An 18,957-nucleotide genomic window follows, 5' to 3' on the forward strand; every position below is an offset into this window, starting at 1 on the left:
GCTCAAAACTGGCTCCAGTGCTCAAGGAAGCCTTCCCTGAGCCATGCATCCTGTGATATTAGTATCACATGGCAGGTGATGTTCAGGACATCGTTATGTTATATTTAAGCATTTTTATTCCAATAAAAAGCAAGGCGCTTTCACTGAATGGGAAGTGCTGCTCTAAACTTGCTAGGGAAGAGCAGGGACAGGAGAGGGCAATTCTAGAGCAGCTGAAAGGAATGGTGAAGCTGAACTTCACCCCTTCCTGCAGTTGCAGTATGTTAATCCAAGAAGAAATTGTTTCTCATGAGCCTGGGCTCCTTCTCCTGTTGAATTTACATCTGATTTTTATCTTTAGTGCTGTTGTACCCTGTCTCAGAGGAACCCAGGGTGCTGCCAGCACTCAAAGTCAAGCAGGTGAATCACTCACAGGCCAAGCTGTGCCTTATGACCCTTGCTATTATTTTTGACATCATTATTTATTAATGTAGCACTTGGAAGGTGTGTGAAGTCGCATGGATCACAGCTCTGGCATGTCTGCAATGGAAAGACCTTATCTGGAGAGGTGAGGAGCAGTCAGGAGATCCCAGTTACAGGACATAAACTGATATTCACTCACTCCTCTTTGCTTTTTTGCCAGAGCTCCCTGCCTTGGAAGGCCAGATTTTAAGCCATATTCCAATAGTAAAGGTTGCCATTATTTGAGACAATGCTGGAAAAACTTCAGGTAATTTCCAGTCCCCAAATCAATGGCTATTTCCTGCCCAGTACCAGCTCCACATGAATGTCAGTGATGGTGAGCCAGAAGCTGTAATAGTCTGAGAGAGGAGTTCAGAGGAAATGTTAATATTTAATGCTGCCTTTTTGTGGTTAGATGGGTGAGTTCTCTTAATGACACTGTCTGGAAGGAGCATATCTCAGTCATCAGCTGTAATTCAGCTGTGGTGGGGCTTCCAAATGTCACGGGATACTTATGGATCTCAAGGAAATCAACAATTTTGGAAATTCTGTCTTAAATACTGAACACTTCTGAGAGATTCCTGTTGCTTCTGTCCATGATCATCCTGGGAATAGCTGAGAACAATCTGATTTTAGGGCGGGCTGGTGCCTTTCACATGATGGATTAGTGAGGAGAGATTTTGATAGCAATGAGGCTCTCTACTTCCTCTGGAAGTCGCTGAGAATTGTGGGCTTCATTTCCATTTGGGCCTTTGGAAAATCCTCTGGTACTTGACTGAATGTTTGTACTATTGCATGGACCAAAACTGTTTGCATGACTAAAACCCACTGGCAACAAAATCTGAGTGGCAGAAATTTGCTAGGGCTACTTTATGTTAGCTGAGGTCGCTGAGGAAAAAAACATAAAGGAAAAGTGAGTCATAGGATAAACAGAAATAAAAAGGACCATGGGAAAAAAAAAAGATCTTTGTCTCAGCATTTGAATGGACTGTATTCATTTATCAAAAGACTTTCTGCTGGTCTTTAATGTTCCTGAAATAATGTGTCTCGTCTTTGAGTGCTCACCGCCAAGAAAAGCTGTCAGCCACTCCAGCAATTATCATATCCCAAAGGGAAGTTGGTTAATGATTTCTCTGTGGACAACTTGGTCTTTCATATTTTGTGCTCTGCCAGAACAATTTCCAATCCAATGAAGCGTTTTAGGATTTGGTTGGATTTTTAGTACTTAAGGAATATTCTGGAAATGGCAGTTATTCAGTGCCACCTCTTGACCATGAACCTGTACCTTAGGAAATTCAAATGCCAGGGTGGGATGTGGGGAGTGGCAATGGGTGAGGCAACACCCAGAAAGAGGAAAGGTGGCTTTCCCAGCTTCTGGCCAGGCAGGGGAATCATTATTGCAATGGCACATGCCACAGGTTGATGCTTTTAAGCGCTGCGTAATTTTGTAAGCTCTGAGCATCCCTAAAATGTTGTTGATTTATATTCAAGCTTTGTTGAGCTTCTCTTTGAGAGTGGTTTGGGTTGGAAGAGACCTTACAGATCATCCCCTACAGAGATCCAGGCTGCAGCTCTCTAAGCCTTCCCTTAAATTGCCTCAGTGGTTTGTGCCAGGCTTTTTTTGCACACTTTCACCGGAGCATGGACTCAGCGGAGTTCTGCTTCTGCAAATACCCAAATTTCACTGGGATCCTGCCTTGCATGATAAATCTTGCACCCACTGGAAATATTAATAATTCATTATTTGCAATAGGAAAAGCCCCAGATTTGGAAATAGTTGCTGTCATGTAGTTTAATAATGGCAATTTAATGATGGAATATAGTGCTGTAATTTTTGTCTGGGTTCTTAATTGTTAAAGAATGAAGAAAATTCTGGATTTGCAGCAATTATCTCACCTAAGGATGGAAGACAAATAAAGCAACATAGAGTTTATATTGCCTTGTTTCTAATTCAAATCAAGTTTGATTGTTCAGCCTTGGAAGTAACTGTGAGAATGAAATGGAATAAAGCACCAGTAGACATTTCATTCATGAGGAGTGGAATCAGAATCCCAGAACAGTTTGGGTGGGAAGGGACATTAAATTCCACCCAATCCCACCCCTGCCATGGGCAGGGACACCTTCCTCTATCCCAGGTTGCTCCAGGCCCTGTCCAGCCAGGCCTTGGACACTTCCAGGGATCCAGGGGCATCCACAGTTCCTCAGGAATTCTGTCCAATCCCTCACCACTCTCACAGAAAATAATTTTTTCCTAATATCCAATCTAAAACTGCTGTCTTTCAGTTTAAAGCCATTCCCCCTTGTCCTGTCACTCCAGGCTCTTGTAAAGGCGGGGATTCTTGGCCAGATGGAACAGGAGATCAGAAATCACTGATCACCATTGGTGTGACACAGGAATCAGTCCTGTGCTCCTGAGTTTTCCCAGTCAGATTCCAGGGCTCTGTGCACATCTCAGTATGAGAGTAAAGAGACCATTTTCTCCTTGTTTGACAAGGAGCCAGCCCACTGCCTATCTTTGTGCTCACATTTCCTTTCTCTCAGTGTAAAGTTATTTTTGCAAAAGAAAATTGTGCAATCCAGGCTTTTCACACCGTCCTTCTCTTTGTCTCTGCCAAGGCAAATCCCAGACAGGGATTGTCTCCTTTCATGGGGTGCTGAGTGCTGAAGGCAGGGAGTACTTCTGGCACTCAGGACTTTTGTGCAGGAGCATAAAAGGATCCTAAATTAGGCCAATTTTGCCACTCTCCTCTGCAGTTTCAGGTACGCACTTTATTCATCACTTTTCTGGGGTGGAAGTGACTTCCTGATGGAAGTCACTTCCTCCAAGGTGTCCAGTTTTAGGATGTTAAGAAAATCTGAAGATGCGTTTCTATTTAGTTTCCCTCTTTTGTTCCTTTTATCAATTAATATATCCACATACCATATTATAAATTTAACCCATTTTCACATGTTGCTAAATGGTTTATCTGCAAATAAACATTCAGCTTATTCTGCTCTGTAGACCCCTATAACTGATATAGCAAGAACTAATTATTGCTCATTACAGGAACAGAATAAAAAGCTGCTGCATTGAGACTGAAGCTGTCAGTGTGATTCCAACTGCCCTTATTAGTTTCAATGGTTGTGTTTAGGTTTCTCCAGTGTTTTCCCACCTTTGTAGGGCCAAGTATGAGCAGTTTTCTGAGGAATTTTCATATTGACATCGGGTTTATGACATTCAAATGAGGGTCAGTGTCATTCTCAAAGTAATTTATGTGGTTCTCAGTGAAAATACAAACCCTATGAGATTATTAAACACATGGATTATCAGCTACCAGTATTTTTTCAGTAAAATGTTATTTCCATGTTTAGAGTGTGGGCATATCCAGTTGCTGGTTTAATATGTTACTACTCAGAAATTGTTCTGTGTTATGTAGCTATGAACTCAAATTGAAATAAAAATTCCATCCATTTATGATAACAAAGTTGATGGAAATAAATTGAAATAAAATTGAAATAAAAATTCCATCCATTTATGATAACAAAGTTGATGGAAATCTGATAATATCTGACTGGGAATTCTGGAATCTTAAACAAGGTTTGTGTGTCAGGCATTACAGAGGTTTAAAGGGACTCATGTAGGCAATAATTTCTATGTCTGGTCCCAAACCCAGAGTGATTTTGGGGGTCTGAGTTCTCACTGCACTGGCTAGTGCATCTTTACTCATGCTAAGACTTTTCCTGGAGGAAGAAATATTTGAGGAATAAAGCTGTGGAATGATGTTGACACATTTAAGTGTTTCAGTTCAAGTGTAACAGAATAAATAGAATTTGCTACAGTTGGGAGTTTTGTAAGATCTGATACTTGGGTTTCATAGGCGGAAATAAAAACTTTTTTATGGAATTGTGTCCAGCTGGGACTTTTGCCTCAGCAGCATTTACAGAAAGCATCAGTCTGAGGCCATGGGAAACAGGATACTGAGGGGGGACCCCTAGCCAGGTCACAGTGAGAAGAGTGGAGTCATGGGAGCCAGTATGCTGATAGAACTATCCTGTATTTGGTCAGGCTTCTGGTTCTTGTTCTCACTTGGTTCTGGTAAATATAAGGTAGGGCTCTGAGTTGCTCTCAAAGATCCCATGCCCCCAGGTCTTTGGATCTTGCCCCTCAGATGATGGAGTTTCTGCATTTTTTTATTTTGCCATTAAAGATCTTTATTTTGGGGCACATTCATCATACCCATTCCTCTATTTCATGCCATGCTCTCCCTGGCCAAGCCAGATTATGGCTTTTCACAATAAGCCAGACTGTGATACTTTTTAAAATTGCCTCCTTTTTTTTTAAGTGTCCATGAAAGGACCATAAAACCAGAATTAGTAGACAGATACTGTGAAATACCCAAAAAGGAGAATAAAGCCAAAGGAGGATGTCTTTTAGCAGTTCAGTCATTTTTTGGAATGCCTGAGTTTCCTCTGGGTGATTGAAATCATCTTTGGTTTGATACGAGAGACCAGCCAGAGTCTCAGCAGACAGCAGACACAGGTGAGGTCTTTGACAGAGTTGCCATAAACCCAACTGGAAATACAAACCCCAAATAACTGAAATACTGCTGAGTGTGTCCTCAAGTGCCTGTGGAAAAGGAAGATGGATATTCAGTGTAAGGTTATCTGTATGTTGTGGGGTTATTGTAAAAGAGTCAGGTCTGTACAGCAGGAAAACTCAGCCTTTGGGAGTGACCTTTACCAGCTCTGAGACATTTGGAGGTTTAGTCCTCTCTGCAGGATTTCACTCCCTGCACAGCCTCTGGCTTTCCTGACAGATCCTTCCCACCCCTCCACAGAGCCTGTGCCTGTGGCCATCTGAGCATCTTCCAGGGCTGTGCCAAGGGATGAATGAGCTGGATTCCAGGCTGTCCCTGAAAGCCACTGCCTTCATCTCAGCAAACTGCAGAACGTGTCAACACAATCACTCCAAGGCTTTCGTCTTGCTGGAGCCTCCACCAACACTCGCCATAGCTCCAGTGCTGCCTGATCAGCAGTGCTGTGGCAATTAATATTTATAAACCTTAAATAAAACAGCACTTGTGTGTACCTGAGAGACCATCTGTTGGGCTCCAGTCCCCAACCAAGCACCTGAGATCAGCATGGCTGTAACCCTCCTGGGTCCTCGGGGATGATCCCAGGAAGGGAGGGAGGTGGGGCTGTTTCCCTGGAGAGCCCCTGTCTTTGGATTCCTCCCTCCTTCATTAGTTAGCAGAGCACATCATCATCATCCTTCAGGGCCAAGCTGCAGGCTTATTTTTTTTTTCCATTTAGTCTGGAGTCTTTTATCACTGCACTGTGCATTTATTACTGGGCTTTGCTCAGCTGCGACCTTGGCTTTGGTAGTTTTCCACCTTTTGGATACAAATGCCTTGATTTGGATGTGGTTTTCAGGGAGAGATGACTTTGGGATTATTATTTTTTAAATACACCTTGATTTATTTCTTCTAGGGGTTTTTGTTTTGGTTTGTTTTATTTTTTTTTTTTTTGGTTTTTTTTTTTTAATCTTGCAGAGGTGCTTGGTAGCCATTTGGACACAGATGCCTCTCAATTAACAGTTAATGCATGCATGTGCAAAGATGCCTATCAATGAATAATGCATGGGAATGAGTAGCCTGACCATTGGCTTTGGCCTGCACAAATATTGCATATGGATTATCCTGAGGGTCCCAAATCACACATGAAAAACTTATTATCAGGTGGAGACGGTCACGTTCGACCTATTGTGTGCTGCACTTCTTACCTTTGTGACCAGACTGGCTCTGCTCCCACGTCCCCAGGGTCTCCCAGGCTCACAGGTTCTGGTGGACTCTGCTCGAACCAGCCCCTCGGGAATGACCCCAGCCCTCCCTCCACCTCGCCGGCCCTGGAGCGGCTCGTTTAGGCACAAACCCCCGGGAATGAGTCCCAGATGATGCCCGACATGCGTGGCAGGCGCTGGGTTGGAGCCCAGCCGGGCAGTGAGAGTCCGGCGGGCTCCGACCCGCACCGCGCCGGGCGCGGGTGGTGCTGAAGGGACAGCGCCGGTGGCCGAGCCGGAACCAGCCGGGCCCCTGCCTCTGCCTTGACCTCATCCCCTCTCCCTTGTCCCCATCTTCCCTCTTCCCCATCTCCTCTGCGCTGCATCTCTCCTCGCCCTCTATCTCCGCTCTGCTCCCTACCCTCGCTCTGCCCTCACCTGCTCTCCAGCCCCCATTTCCCCTTTGTCCCCCATCTCCTCTCTGCCCTCACCTCTCCTCGCCCCCATCTCCCCTTTGCCCATCTCCACCCTGCCCCCATCTTCTCTCTACCTCATCTCTCCTTCCCTCCCCATCGTTCCTCTGCCCCCATGTCCCCTTTGTCCCCATCTCCCCCACCTCCCCTCACCCCCGTGGCAGGGTCACTGTCACCACGGGGCTGCTCTGTCTCCTCCTCTCGAAACCTGCCTTTGGCTGCCTCCCCTGGTCTCCCGCAGGGAGGAACCAGGGTCTCCTGGCACTGCAGAGGCTTAACTGACTGGCAAGGTCAGTAATTTTGGCTCCTGGAGGTAAGTCCCTGTTGCCAGCTCGTTTTCCTCTGTCCCCCGGTTCCCATATCCCTCTCCCATATGTGTCTCTTTTTCACCCTCTATTCAGTGCCACCCATCAGCCCTTTCCCCCCTAGGAGGCTCCGCACCAGCGACGCTCGAAACCCCAAGCAGCTGAGTCAGCGTTCTGCTCCTGAGCCCCACTGACCCAGCTGCGATCCCAGCTGCTCCCGCCCTCCGGCTCCGCGGCGCTGGGAAAAGTGAGGAACAATGGGATTCCCGGAGTACTCCACCATTGCTGGGCTGGGGAGGCAGGGAACAGGCTGGTGGGAGGAAGGGAGGGACAGAGGCAGAGCCCCTTTTTGCCCTGCCTGTGCGAGGGGAGCAGGAGGGGAGGAGGTACCCGGTCCCCATCAGCCTCCCGGAACAGCGAGATCTGCACGCCGGGGAAGGGGAGGGGGAGAGGGTGGGTGTGAAGGGGGCTGTTGCTCCAACCTGATCGAGTCCATTTGCCAGTTCACCATTCGCATCACTTCCGGAGCAGTCCTCAGTTTCTGCTGCAGAGTGAGCTTTTTTTTTTTTTTTTTTTTTTTCCTTCTCTCTCTCCCTCCTTTTCCCTCCCTCCTCATCTGGATGCTGGGAACTTGAAGCCTCCTCCCTTTATTGCAGCAGGATCTGCTCCATCCTTGCCTCAACTTTGCGCTGCATCAAAGAGAGAGAGCGAGCCACAGCCTGGCTGGTGCCGATGGGGGCAGGGGACCTGCCGGGCACAGCCCTTTGCAGCTGATGTTGCTGTATCTCTAGGACCCAGATCTGTCTCTTCCCTATCGCTTTCCTTTTTCCCCCTCCCCATCTCTTCTCTCCGTGTGTGTGTGTGTGTGTGTGTGTGTGCGCAGGATCCTCCTGGTTACTGCTGTTGTATTCCCCCTCAGCAGGGAGACCACCCCAGCCATGGCTGAGAAGAAGCAGAACGGGCGGCAGTGCGAGGAAGAAGAAGTGCCAGCCTTCTTCAAAAACCTGGGCTCGGGCAGTCCCAAGCCCCGGCAGAAATTCTGTGGCATGTTCTGCCCGGTGGAAGGCTCCCTGGAGAACAAGACCATCGACTTCGACTCTCTCTCGGTGGGCCGGGGATGTAACAAAGTCGTGGCAAAGCAGAAGGATGTTGCCCACCTGGGTCCGGATGCTCAGTCCGTCTATTCCAAGCAGAGCGGGAAGGGAGGGGAACCATCTGTTGAATTCGGGAGAAAGGTGGAGATCAGGAGTGCCACGGGGAAGGAGGCGCTGCAGAACCTGAATGACAAGGTGGGTGCATATATATGGAGAATATATTTATATATATATTGTGTGATGTGAAGTCGGGCACGCGACAGGCTGCAGAGAGGACGGATCCTCTCCACCTGCAGCCGCTGGCTTTTATGTCCCCTGCATCCGTGTGGCAGCCCGTGCCTTCCCCTGGGGAGCAGCATCTCTCGCAGAGCTTCCCCCCAGACCTCGAACGCTGTCCGCGTGTTCTCTGCAGGTGTACGAGAGGGGGGCACAAGAAGAAAGAAGACCTCCCCATCCCCCCACCCCCCTCCCCATCCCCACCCCGCCCTGCCCTCCAGTCTGGGGAGAAACAGCGACTTTTTTGTTCCTTAGGCGATTCCCCAGCACGAAGGTAGGGAAATGCCCCACCCAGGCAGGGAATGCAGCTTACGGAACACAAACGCGATTGTGAGCAAAAGAACATCAATGAGCCTCCACCTACCGGGATCAAATCCCTGCAGGCTTCTTCCAGGGGGGACTCCTACCCCTGCTCCCGGGGGAGGACAGGCGCCGGAGCGACCCCTGCGAGCTGCATTTCAATGCCAATTTTCAGCAGGGCTGCTGGCTACAGTGGGAATTTTTGACTCGGGAAGATCTGGGACTTTCACAGGAATGTGGCATCCTCGTAGCAACCCAGAACTCCTCCCAGGATTTTAAGACTGCTGCAGATACTTCTCATTCTCTGGATTTGTCAGGGTGTAATAAAGCCCATCTTCTTCCAGAGGCAAAACCCACTGAACCCACAGATCTGCCTGACCATGCCCATCTGCTTTCCTCAATAGATCGATTTAAACCAGCTTTACTTAGCTGTGAGCCAGGAAATACTCAGTGCACACCTCTGACAGTGCTGGCAGAGGCTTGAAGAGCAGAAATGAATGAATGAAGTACCCACCAGCAGCCTGCTAAACTCCTGGCATAAGGCAGGAGTTTCTCTGAGTTGTCTCCCAGTGGGTATAGAGTAGCCCTTTCCTCTGGAAGCTGCTCCTAGGATGTGCCTTCTGGTTTTTGATTCCAATATGGATTGTGTATGCTGGGCAGAAGTCTGCCTGGAATTCAGAATATGGGCTTGTTCACCACTTTACCCTGCTTTCAGAAACGTGAAGTATTACTGGAGGTAATATAAAAATATAAATTAATCAAATGTATTAGTTATAAAATATAAACCAGAGGCTCATCCTCCCCAAATTAGCCCCTGCTGCAGTGACCTAAGGGCTCCATCCAGCCATATTTCCACATGTGAACCACTGCTGTCACAAAGAGTTCACAAAGGCAGGCACAGATTTTCAGAATTCCCACACACCAGCCCCAGTGAGGAGGAGGATGTACTCCACACTGCTCCACAGCTGGTTTCCCAAACCCAAACAAAAATATGCCACTACAGATGCCTGAAGTTTGCTTTGATCATGCTGGAGTGTCTACTAATGGAGTAACTTTCCATGATTAATTAGTCTTGTTGGACCAATCAAGGTGCATTTCAAGAATAAAGGGCTTTTTCATCTTGGGGAGTCAAAGACTCTGCTATTCATGACATTTTAAGAGCTAATTTTGGACAATCTAATGTCCTGTGGGGCATGAATATAAGCAGGATATACATCAACTCTGAAAAGATAAATTATTTTCTGATTAAATGGTACGAGTATAATAAAAATTTAAGCACAACATTGTTCAAAATCAGAATCCACTGAGAATATTAATACTATTTTTTAAAGTGTGTTTTTGGTTCTATTTTAAAGATTATTGTCTAAATGTTAACTGAGGGGATGAAATAATGGAATGATACAAAACATTTGAGTTGTTTCTCATTAGCTTTACTTAACACTGATGCCAATGGATCGTGATGTGAGGGGTGGGGAGCATTGGTGGTAAGTGAAGTCTCTTGGGATAAATGTCATGCTATGGATGGGGAATTTATTGCAGGAATGTTTTAGCTTTGGTTTTCCAGCTGACTGCACCCATAGCTTGAATCAATGGTTAAATCTTCAGAAAGTAAAACTGGCTTTATGGGTTTAAAACTCAGTCATCCTTTCTGTCACATATAGAAAGATCTTGTCTTAATCCCCTTTGAAATAGTTAACAAAGCAATATGGACAAGATATTTTTAATATTTTTGTCTGAGGTCTCAACTGTCAAGAGGATAAAAAAGGGGGTGTAATTATTCCACATTAAATTGCAATATATTGTTTTGTGGGGCAAGATAAGGGCAATCAAATCCCTCTGTGTCTGTCTTGCCTGGGACATTCTGCAGCCATCATGTGTTGCCCCTGGGCTGTGCTGCCTCATAATTCAGGGTTAAGATCATCTCTGGAGGCACCAGGAAGGCTCAGCCTCATTTCCAGCAGTGTTTGCAGTTCCGTCTCTGGTGGCCAATTCAACAGGTCTGCAGCTCAGCTCAGAGCCAAGCTCTGCTGCTCCCAGCTGCCAGGCCTTGGAGAACTGACTGTGCTTCTGTTTCCCATCTGAACTTTCTCATCTTCCCTGTCTGAGCTGTTCCTGTTCCTGGAGTTGCTGGTTCAGTGTCTGGGCCCTGCTCAGTGCTCAGTGCTCCCTGACCCCAACACTGGGATGTGCCAAGAACCTAATCTTCAGATGTGGGATTCCTTAAATGAGGCAAGAGGTTCTTGGCCTGGCTCTCAGGTGCTGCTGTGCACCTGCAAGATCAATTTCTGCAGTGGGATTTACCCACAGGATAATCCAGGTTGGAAAAGCCGTCCAAGATCATCAGGTCTGACCTTGCCCAATGCCCACCCTGTCCCCAGCCCAGAGCTCTGAGTGCCCCATCCAGGCCTTCCTGGGACCCCTCCAGGGATGGGCACTCCAACCCTCCCTGGGCAGTTCCTTAGCACCCTTTCCATGCAGAAATTCCTGCTGAATCCACCCTGAGCCTGAATCCACCAGCCCGAGGCCATTCCCTCTGCTCCTGTCCCTGTTCCCTGGAGCAGAGCCTGACCCCCTCAAGTTGTCCCCTCCTGGCAGGAGCTGTGCAGAGCCACAAGGTCCCCCCTGAGCCTCCTTTTCAGCCTTTTACAGCCCCTTCCAGCTCTGTTGTCCATCATCTCTGTATTGTAGTCAGTGCAGAAGCTGGAAGGTTCCTGGTCCCAGAGCAGGGACTGCTGGAATGGCATGCCAGGGCAATATTTCCCTTTTTCTTACATGACAAGTCTTGAGAGAGGGGCATTTATCTGGGGTTTGAAAAACTTTGGCCATTGATTGCTTGAGCCAGGCAATTTCTCCTAGTGTATTTCTTGGATTTCACATATCTGTAATTGCTATTCACCTACTGACATTTTTGGAAGAGAGACAGTGTTTTAGGGAACAGCTATAGAGAAAAGCAAGGTTTAAATGCAAGAGAGATCACAAGGGCTTTAATCTGGTTTGCAGAGAGCCTGAGTAGCTGCTCAGACCCTACAACACCAGTACAAGACCTGGGATCCTGCATCTGTCCTTCATTTGCCATCTTGTTGTTACTCCAGTGGTTTAGGTGTTTCCCCTGTGCACCTTTACATTCTTTTTTTTGCCTCCCTTAAAACAGTTCCTGGCCATTTGGGAAGCACAGAGCACTGTGTGTAAACTGCTAGACTAAACCAATAAAGCCTATTGTAACAAATAACAACAATGAATAAACAGACAGTAGGAAAATGTTTTTAGTTTAGAATTGATAGGAGAGGACTCACTTGCAAAACACTGTCATGAAGCTTGCAACATGACTGGACTTTTTCCTAAAACCTCAAAGCTCTCAGGATCATGGTTGTTCATTCCTGGAGAGAAATAATGAATAACAGGATGTTGTTGAGAGCTCAAATAATCACAGACTCTGGAACATTAATGGAACTGTTGTCCAAAACAAAGGAGCTGTTCCAGACAGCTGGAAATGCAGTCCTGAGTTTAATTTGTTACAATGCCTGCAATTTTTCTAGCCTTGTTTCGACAATCATTGCTTGCAAAATAATCATAAGGGAGGATGACTTGCATGTTCTTCCAATAGGTCAGGATGGTTTGTGGGGAAAAAAAATAACCAAAACCAACAGTGAGGAGCAAAAATGCCAAAATCCTCTTAACTTTTTCTGAAAGTCATCATTCTGCACAGCTGCTGTTCTATACATCCAATGGGTGTCATGTGGAGTGGTTTTATGTGTAGAATTTACTAATACCACACCTCCATGCAGGAATGAACAAGGGGTTTTGATACACAGCCAATGGATGATTTTGGTTAAAGATTTGATGGGAAAATTTAAACACTTGGAGCCAGATCTTCCTGCTTAACTTGGAGCTGACACAGGCTGCATCCCAAGGGATAAATGCAGTTACTGGTACATGGGAGTGGCAGTTTGGTGTGCCACCCTTATGCCACCTCCCTAGACACCATTTAACAGGCTCCATCTGGTTTTAGTAGGTGCTGAGCAGTCATTTAGGGTCTGCCTGAGTTTTTTTTACCTGCAGGACTGTGTCTGACTCCCTGTATCACACGTCTGTCTTGTGGCACATCAAATCTGGGTGTATCTCCTGGGAAGTTGTTGTAAAATTGGAAAATGATGTCAACAAAATTCAATTGGGGCTGGGGGCATGTGTCTTCATGAGCTCTCTTAGCTTATAAAACAACAGCATTTGGGAGCAGAAAACTACCAGAATCCAAACTTCTTGGCACTCGTGTGTGATTATCAATGTCCTGTTCTGTAATCCCCTCCCAAAGAGCAGGAATGACTCTCAGCATGGGAAAATAAAGGTCAAAATTCCATTTTTCCCTGAGTCATGATCATCCTGCACCTCAGAGGAAGGCAAAGCTGGCTGGCACAAGCAGGGACAGCAGTGGTTGAGAGCCTGATGCTTTGCCCTGTATATTTTTGGGGAAGGAGAAGGGATTATAATGTTAAAAAACTGTTCAATCACTGAAAACAGCCATTTCTTAGCACCCACCCATGCTTCCCATGGTTCTGTGGATGCGAGAGGATGAAAGGGAGAGGCACTGACAGTGAGGCCTGAATGTCCCATGCCTTTGTTCCAGAAATTCTGCATTTAGCTGTGGTGCAGGTCAGGGCAGGATGTGGCTGTGAGCGGTTTGGAGAGAATAGCACATTTTTTCTGTGGATTGTATAACCCCTGACAGAGCAATCCCTGTCTAGAACCCTGAAGAGAGCCTGGCTCATTCCCTGGTACATGATGGGGAATTGTTTAATTGCTGGTATTGTTTAAGGATAATTCACATCACGGTACTCAGGACGTTTCCTCTAAGAAACACACTCCAACACTAACAGCCTTCTTAAAATGCTATTTTTGGGCCTCCTGAAGGGTTCTCTGGATATTAAAAGAAAGAAAATCAATTGGAAAGTTCATTTTAATTTGCAGATCAAATGTACATTTTGATTGACCTCTTTGTGTGGCTAGAAAGTGAATCTTACCCTCAAAATTTTTTTTGTATGCAAAAAAAAAAAAATCCGACTGTTTCTCTGAGAAGATGTATGATTTTTACCTCCTCATAGTAACATGTTTGACCCCCATGGTCGTTTCTACACTATGACTCTTAATTTTAATTTTCTCCTTTAAGATAATAAAGCAAGAGATGCTCATTGTCAAGTACAACTCCTCTCAGTAATTTAATTTACAGTGATTAATAAAGGACAGTTCTTTCATAATCCTTTGAGAAGGACAGATGTAACTTCTCCTACCATGTATCAGCCTGGATTTAATTCTCCCTACACTTCCTAGAATGCAGGACGTTCCTGGATCCATGGAAAACTCCTTTAAAATCATTCAGAGTTGGAGCTGATGCAACAATTGGCATTGGCAGGATCATGACAGAAAATTAGGGCCTAATGGGTGAACTCCTGAAAACACTTTTGGCCCAGTTTATTTAAATTCATCTCTGATTCCTCTTTTCATTAAGTTTTAAAATGGATATTTCCATTTGCAGGTTTTTTAATTTCATGGCAAAATGCCATTGTGGACACACCTTTAAGTATTCAGCAGCAGCAGAAGCAATTTGGGTGTTGCTGAAATTCTGTGGGCTTTGTTACCATTACACTAAAATTCCACAGAGGAAGAAATTCTTTTTAATACTTCTTTTCCCAACCATCCAGTAACTCCACAGTGGGAATAAAATTCTTTTCCAAGTGCTTTATGGTAGTTCACAGAATCTATGAGTTAAGATTCAGAGCTGATGTAAATTGATTTCCTCTGATGCCTGTGGTGATTTATTTCAGCATAGATTTATTTTGATGATTTTAGCATAGATTATCACTGCACAGAGATTCTCATATTCCTGTGCCATTTTCCCTCTAGACCTTTGCAGGATATAAATTTAGACATATATATGCTCCTTTAACATGAAATAAGTTTTCGCTGCCAAGAGCCTCAAAAGAAGTGTTGCAGCAGCTGGGCAGGAATGATGATGATCCTGGCCAATATTCCTCCAAATACCTGAAGCCTGAGGATGGGTCAGGGACACTCTTGTCCTTCCCTTGATTAGCATTGTTTAGACAGTGCTCATGAATGTGACACCTTTAATTTTATCCTGTTCAGCCCCCTGTGTGCATCAAGAGACCTGTGGTAGACAAAGTGCATCAGCATTATCCAGATATCCCATCACTTCTCAAAATATCCTAGCACTGCTGCAGAGCAGCAGGGCTGGATCCAGCCCTGCCAGGATTTAATGAGGAAGTTAAATTCTCTCCTTTTAACAAAGGACCCAACTCCTGCCTCTGACGTTTCATAGTTACTTTTCTTCATTGTACTTGTAGGAGAATTTATGCAGAAACTAGAGATTTACCAGAGGAATTTATCAGAGAATCATGGAATGGTTTGTGTTGGAAAGAACCTTAAATCTCATCCAGTTCCAACACCATGCCATGGCCAGGGACATCTTCCACTGGACCAGATTGCTCCAAACTCTACCAGAACCAACCAAAAAGATGCACTTCAGTAATTCCAGGCTGTTCCCCACTTGTTCTCATCCCAACATTGTCCATTAGCCCTTCTCCTCCCCTCCCCTCATGTGAGATTATACAATAGGCAATTTCTATTCCTCACCTTTTTTTTAGCAAGGCTAAATAAGCGAGTTTGCAACTACAATAATTTTAAAATTATGTATTTTGACAGCATTTTAGCTCATTAGTAAAAGCAAATAAAATTGGGGCATATTGGTGTGCTGTAATGGAGCTAAAAGAGACACTTTGGAGCTCAATTCTAGTCCTGAATTATGGAAGTTTTAAAAATTTGGTGCTGTGTAGATGTTGGATTTTCAACAACTGTGGTTTTCCAACCCTTTAATCTCTGAATTTATTTCATTCTGTATTACTGAGATTCTTGCAACAAGGTGATGAGAAAGACAAGCTAAGTGTCACCTGAAGATTGGTTATTGCTTTCTGACTCTAGTCACTGCTGGGTCCAAGTTATGGAATATATGATTATGGAATACTCAACATTCAAGAACTGCTGCTCTGAATGAAGCCCATGTGCAGTAGAAGCCTTTTTTAAATAAAAAAAGGAAAATTGAAATAGGTGTGTTTGGGCAGCTAAGATGGGCTCTAGGTGTGTTGGTGATCCACTGCCCAAGGCCTGGGTGCCAGCTCCCAACCTTGGGCAGTGTGTGATTCCTCTCTGGTACTCTCCTACCTGCAAATAAAAGGCATGGAACCATTCAGATATTAAACTGAGGAGGAAAATAAGCATCAAAGAGAAAAAAAAAAAAGGAACAGTTGCACTGTCTAAATTTAGAGACCTGATGTAGATTTCTGGTGTCATGTTCTGAGCAAAAATATGCTAAGGTTTCAAAACTTCTTCAAGCACACATCAGAGGCTCAGGATAACTCATTCAGGGTTGTCAATTCTAAGCATTAAATCAAAATAAATCCTACAGGCTGACAAATTAATAATTTTGTCACTGTCATAATGAGCCACTTTTTCATTTGTTGCTAATTAGATATTAACTGATTGTCATATCAGGTCCTTAAGTGTTGTATGATATCCTACCTATACCCAGGAAAAATTGCTTCCCTATATTCCTTAGAGCTTCCTGTGAAGAAATTAACACAAAAGGTCCTGACAGGAGTCTGTTTGAGCAGATGTTGTCTTTATAATGATTTATTGCTCTCCTAGACCAAAGGTTTAATTTCTTACTGGCTGTGCACGGTGTGTTTGGGTATGTAGAGATCACAATTTTGCGGCAGGCAAAGATGCAGTTTGTGTGATGTGAAATTCATCATGGGTAAGGGAAGAAGGTAAGTTTTTGATCATTAATTATTATTTATAATATTCAAGCAGAAGTGAATTTGTGGCATTGAGTTCTCCAAAAATTGTGTTGTACCTTACCCCAGCACAGCTGATGTCAGAGGAACCTGCTTGGCTACAGATCCCACCTCCATTCCCTGCACTGGGACAAGTGCATTGTAAACAATGAGGAGATATTTATGCCATTTAATGCATTTCTTTCCTTGAAGTACCAGCTTATGGAGTTCAGGGACTGAGAAATTTGACTCCAAGTGTGACTGAAACATGGAACACGGAGTTGGCAGCACTGGAGTAGTAAGGAATGGCCCGAGGGACCATGGAGAGGACCCCCACGCCCGGGTGTGTAGCTCTGAGCCCACATTTCCCTGGCACTAAGGTTTCAGGTTAGTGACCACAGGTGTCTGTGGGGGGTTGGATCCGGGCTGGATTTTCTGGACGAGGTGTGGGAGAAGGCAGACTGGGAAAACAAAGCGTCGGGAGTGGCTTCAAATCTTCATTCCCCCCCTCCACCATTTGGTAATTGGGAGCGCCAGGAAGGGTGGGGTAGGACAAAGACGATGGAAAGCAGCGAGTTCCCCAGCGGGCATCCTCGGCTCTGTCCGTGCGGGGCAGCCCCGGGAACGGGGCATGGCTCCCGCTCCGCCCGGGATGGGGTACAGCCTCAGCGGGGAGGCGTGCCGGTGTCGACACCCCCGGGAACAGTGGGGTCGTTCCGCTCCCCCGGGGGATGTCGCGGCCCCGGCGGGGAATACAACGGGCTGTTGGCATCCCCCAAGGAGTCATTTCGCGGAGCCCCGCCCAGCGCTGCAGCTTCACTAACCCGGGGCCCCCAGGAAGCGTTTCGGTGGGAGCGGGGGCCGGGCGGGCGGTGCCTGGCGTGTCCCGATGGATTCCGGTCCGTGTACCCCGAGATATCCCGATATATCCCGAGATATCCCGACGCCTTCCCGGCCCGCTTCCCGGCTCCCGCGCAGCCCCTCCCACCGCTCATTTGCATTCCGGCGCGTCCCCCGCTCTCCCATTGGGCAGAGGCCGCCGTTGATTTGCATCCCCGCGGGCGCTCAGCCAATGGCGCGGCGCGCCGGGCGGACGGGCCCTGGAGCGGCGGGGCCGCATGCGCAGTTGCCGCCCCGCCGCCGGTCGGGGCTGGGCCGGGCTTGGCTGGGCTGGGCTGGGCCGGGCTTTGCTGGGGCTGGGCCGGGCTGGGCTGGGCCGGGCTCCGGGCGCAGGGAAGAAAGGGAGACGCGGAGGGTTGGCTGCCTCTCCCGTGCCTGCCATTGCGGAGAGCACCGATCACCTCTTGCGCCGCACCCCCCCCTCCCCCGCTCCCCTTCCCTGGGATCGCAGTGATTTGGTCTCGGGGGATTAATTTTTGTTCTGTTTTTTTTGGGGGGTGTTTTTTTGTTTGTTTGTTTAGGGGTTTTTTTGGTTTCTTTTTTTTTTTTTTCCTCTTGATCTACACACTGGTGGAGGGGAGGTTGCGGAGCAGTTGCTGCGCGGGAGACAATAGCGGTGTAGCAGCCGCCGCGCTTCTCTTTAAAAAACATATAACATTATTGAATAAATACATCGGGGGCTGATTTCCCAAGATGTCTTATCAGGGGAAGAAAAATATTCCGCGGATCACGGTGAGTGGAGCGCAGGGGAATAGCGGCGGGGAAGGGGGAGGGGTGCGCGGGGATGGAGCCCTTTGTGTGCCGGAGCGATGCGGGGCTGGGGCAGGATAATGGGATCAGGGATAATGCGGCGCTTCCTGCGCTGCAGCGCGGCGGGGCTGGGGCCGGCGGGGCTGAGCCCGGCCGGGGGCGGGTTCGGCGGCATCGCCCCGCGGCAGCGCAGCGCCGGCCCCGGGAGGACATCGGGGACCCCGCTCGGCGCCCTCGGGCCGTGCCCGGGGAGGGGTCCCTGCCCTCAGGCCGTGCCCGGAGGGGCTCTCCAAGCCCTGGGGCTGTGCCGAGGAGGGGCTCGCTGCTTTCCCGGGGGCTCCATCCCCGCCCGCCCCAGCCCGGCGAAGGGCGGCTCCGGGCGAGGGCATCAGCTCGAGACCCCGATCCCCGCCGGGCTGGCGCTGGGCATTTTCCAGGATAGCCTTTTCTTCGCCAGGAAGCTTCTGGCAAGGCGCAGGTTTCGGTGCGGTCCTGGGGGAGCAGGGAAGGAGCCGTTATATAAACCCCTCCCTCGGTCTCCTTGTTGTGGGAGCCGATTTAGGGCAGGTATTGCAGATCCAAGGGTACCAACTTTTGGTTACGTAAGATATCCTCGACTAACGGGCTGCTGGAGCCGCTTGTTTTTTTGGACACGGGAGTTTTTCATCCTTGGCAGCGGTTCCTCACCTTCCCCACGGACACACCCTTCCCCGTCCTCCTTCCTCCTCCTCGGGGGCAGGAAAAGGAGCTCTGAAACGGGGCTTTGACGTGTCGGGTTTGGGCAGGAATCGCGGGATTGTACAATTGCAATGCTTAAGGGAG

At 47.3% G+C, this 18,957-nt stretch overlaps 1 protein-coding gene across 2 annotated transcripts in view; it reads left to right on the plus strand.

The window, feature by feature from the left end:
• The first annotated feature begins 7,453 nt into the window (after nucleotides 1-7,453).
• Nucleotides 7,454-18,957, plus strand: part of DPYSL2 (dihydropyrimidinase like 2) — a 52,350-nt gene continuing 40,846 nt past the window's right edge. Inside the window, exons 1-2 of one of the 2 annotated variants that reach the window (XM_064400536.1) lie at nucleotides 7,454-7,528; nucleotides 7,897-8,266. In XM_064400536.1, the coding sequence (XP_064256606.1) occupies nucleotides 7,916-8,266 (351 nt within the window). In that variant the 5' untranslated portion in view covers nucleotides 7,454-7,528; nucleotides 7,897-7,915. Of the gene's footprint in view, nucleotides 7,529-7,896; nucleotides 8,267-17,974; nucleotides 18,118-18,957 lie in introns of those variants that run through there. The other variant, XM_064400537.1, reaches the window with a different exon arrangement.

The sequence above is a fragment of the Passer domesticus genome, chromosome 28 (genome assembly GCF_036417665.1).
Source record: "Passer domesticus isolate bPasDom1 chromosome 28, bPasDom1.hap1, whole genome shotgun sequence".
NCBI classification, from domain to species: domain Eukaryota; kingdom Metazoa; phylum Chordata; class Aves; order Passeriformes; family Passeridae; genus Passer; species Passer domesticus.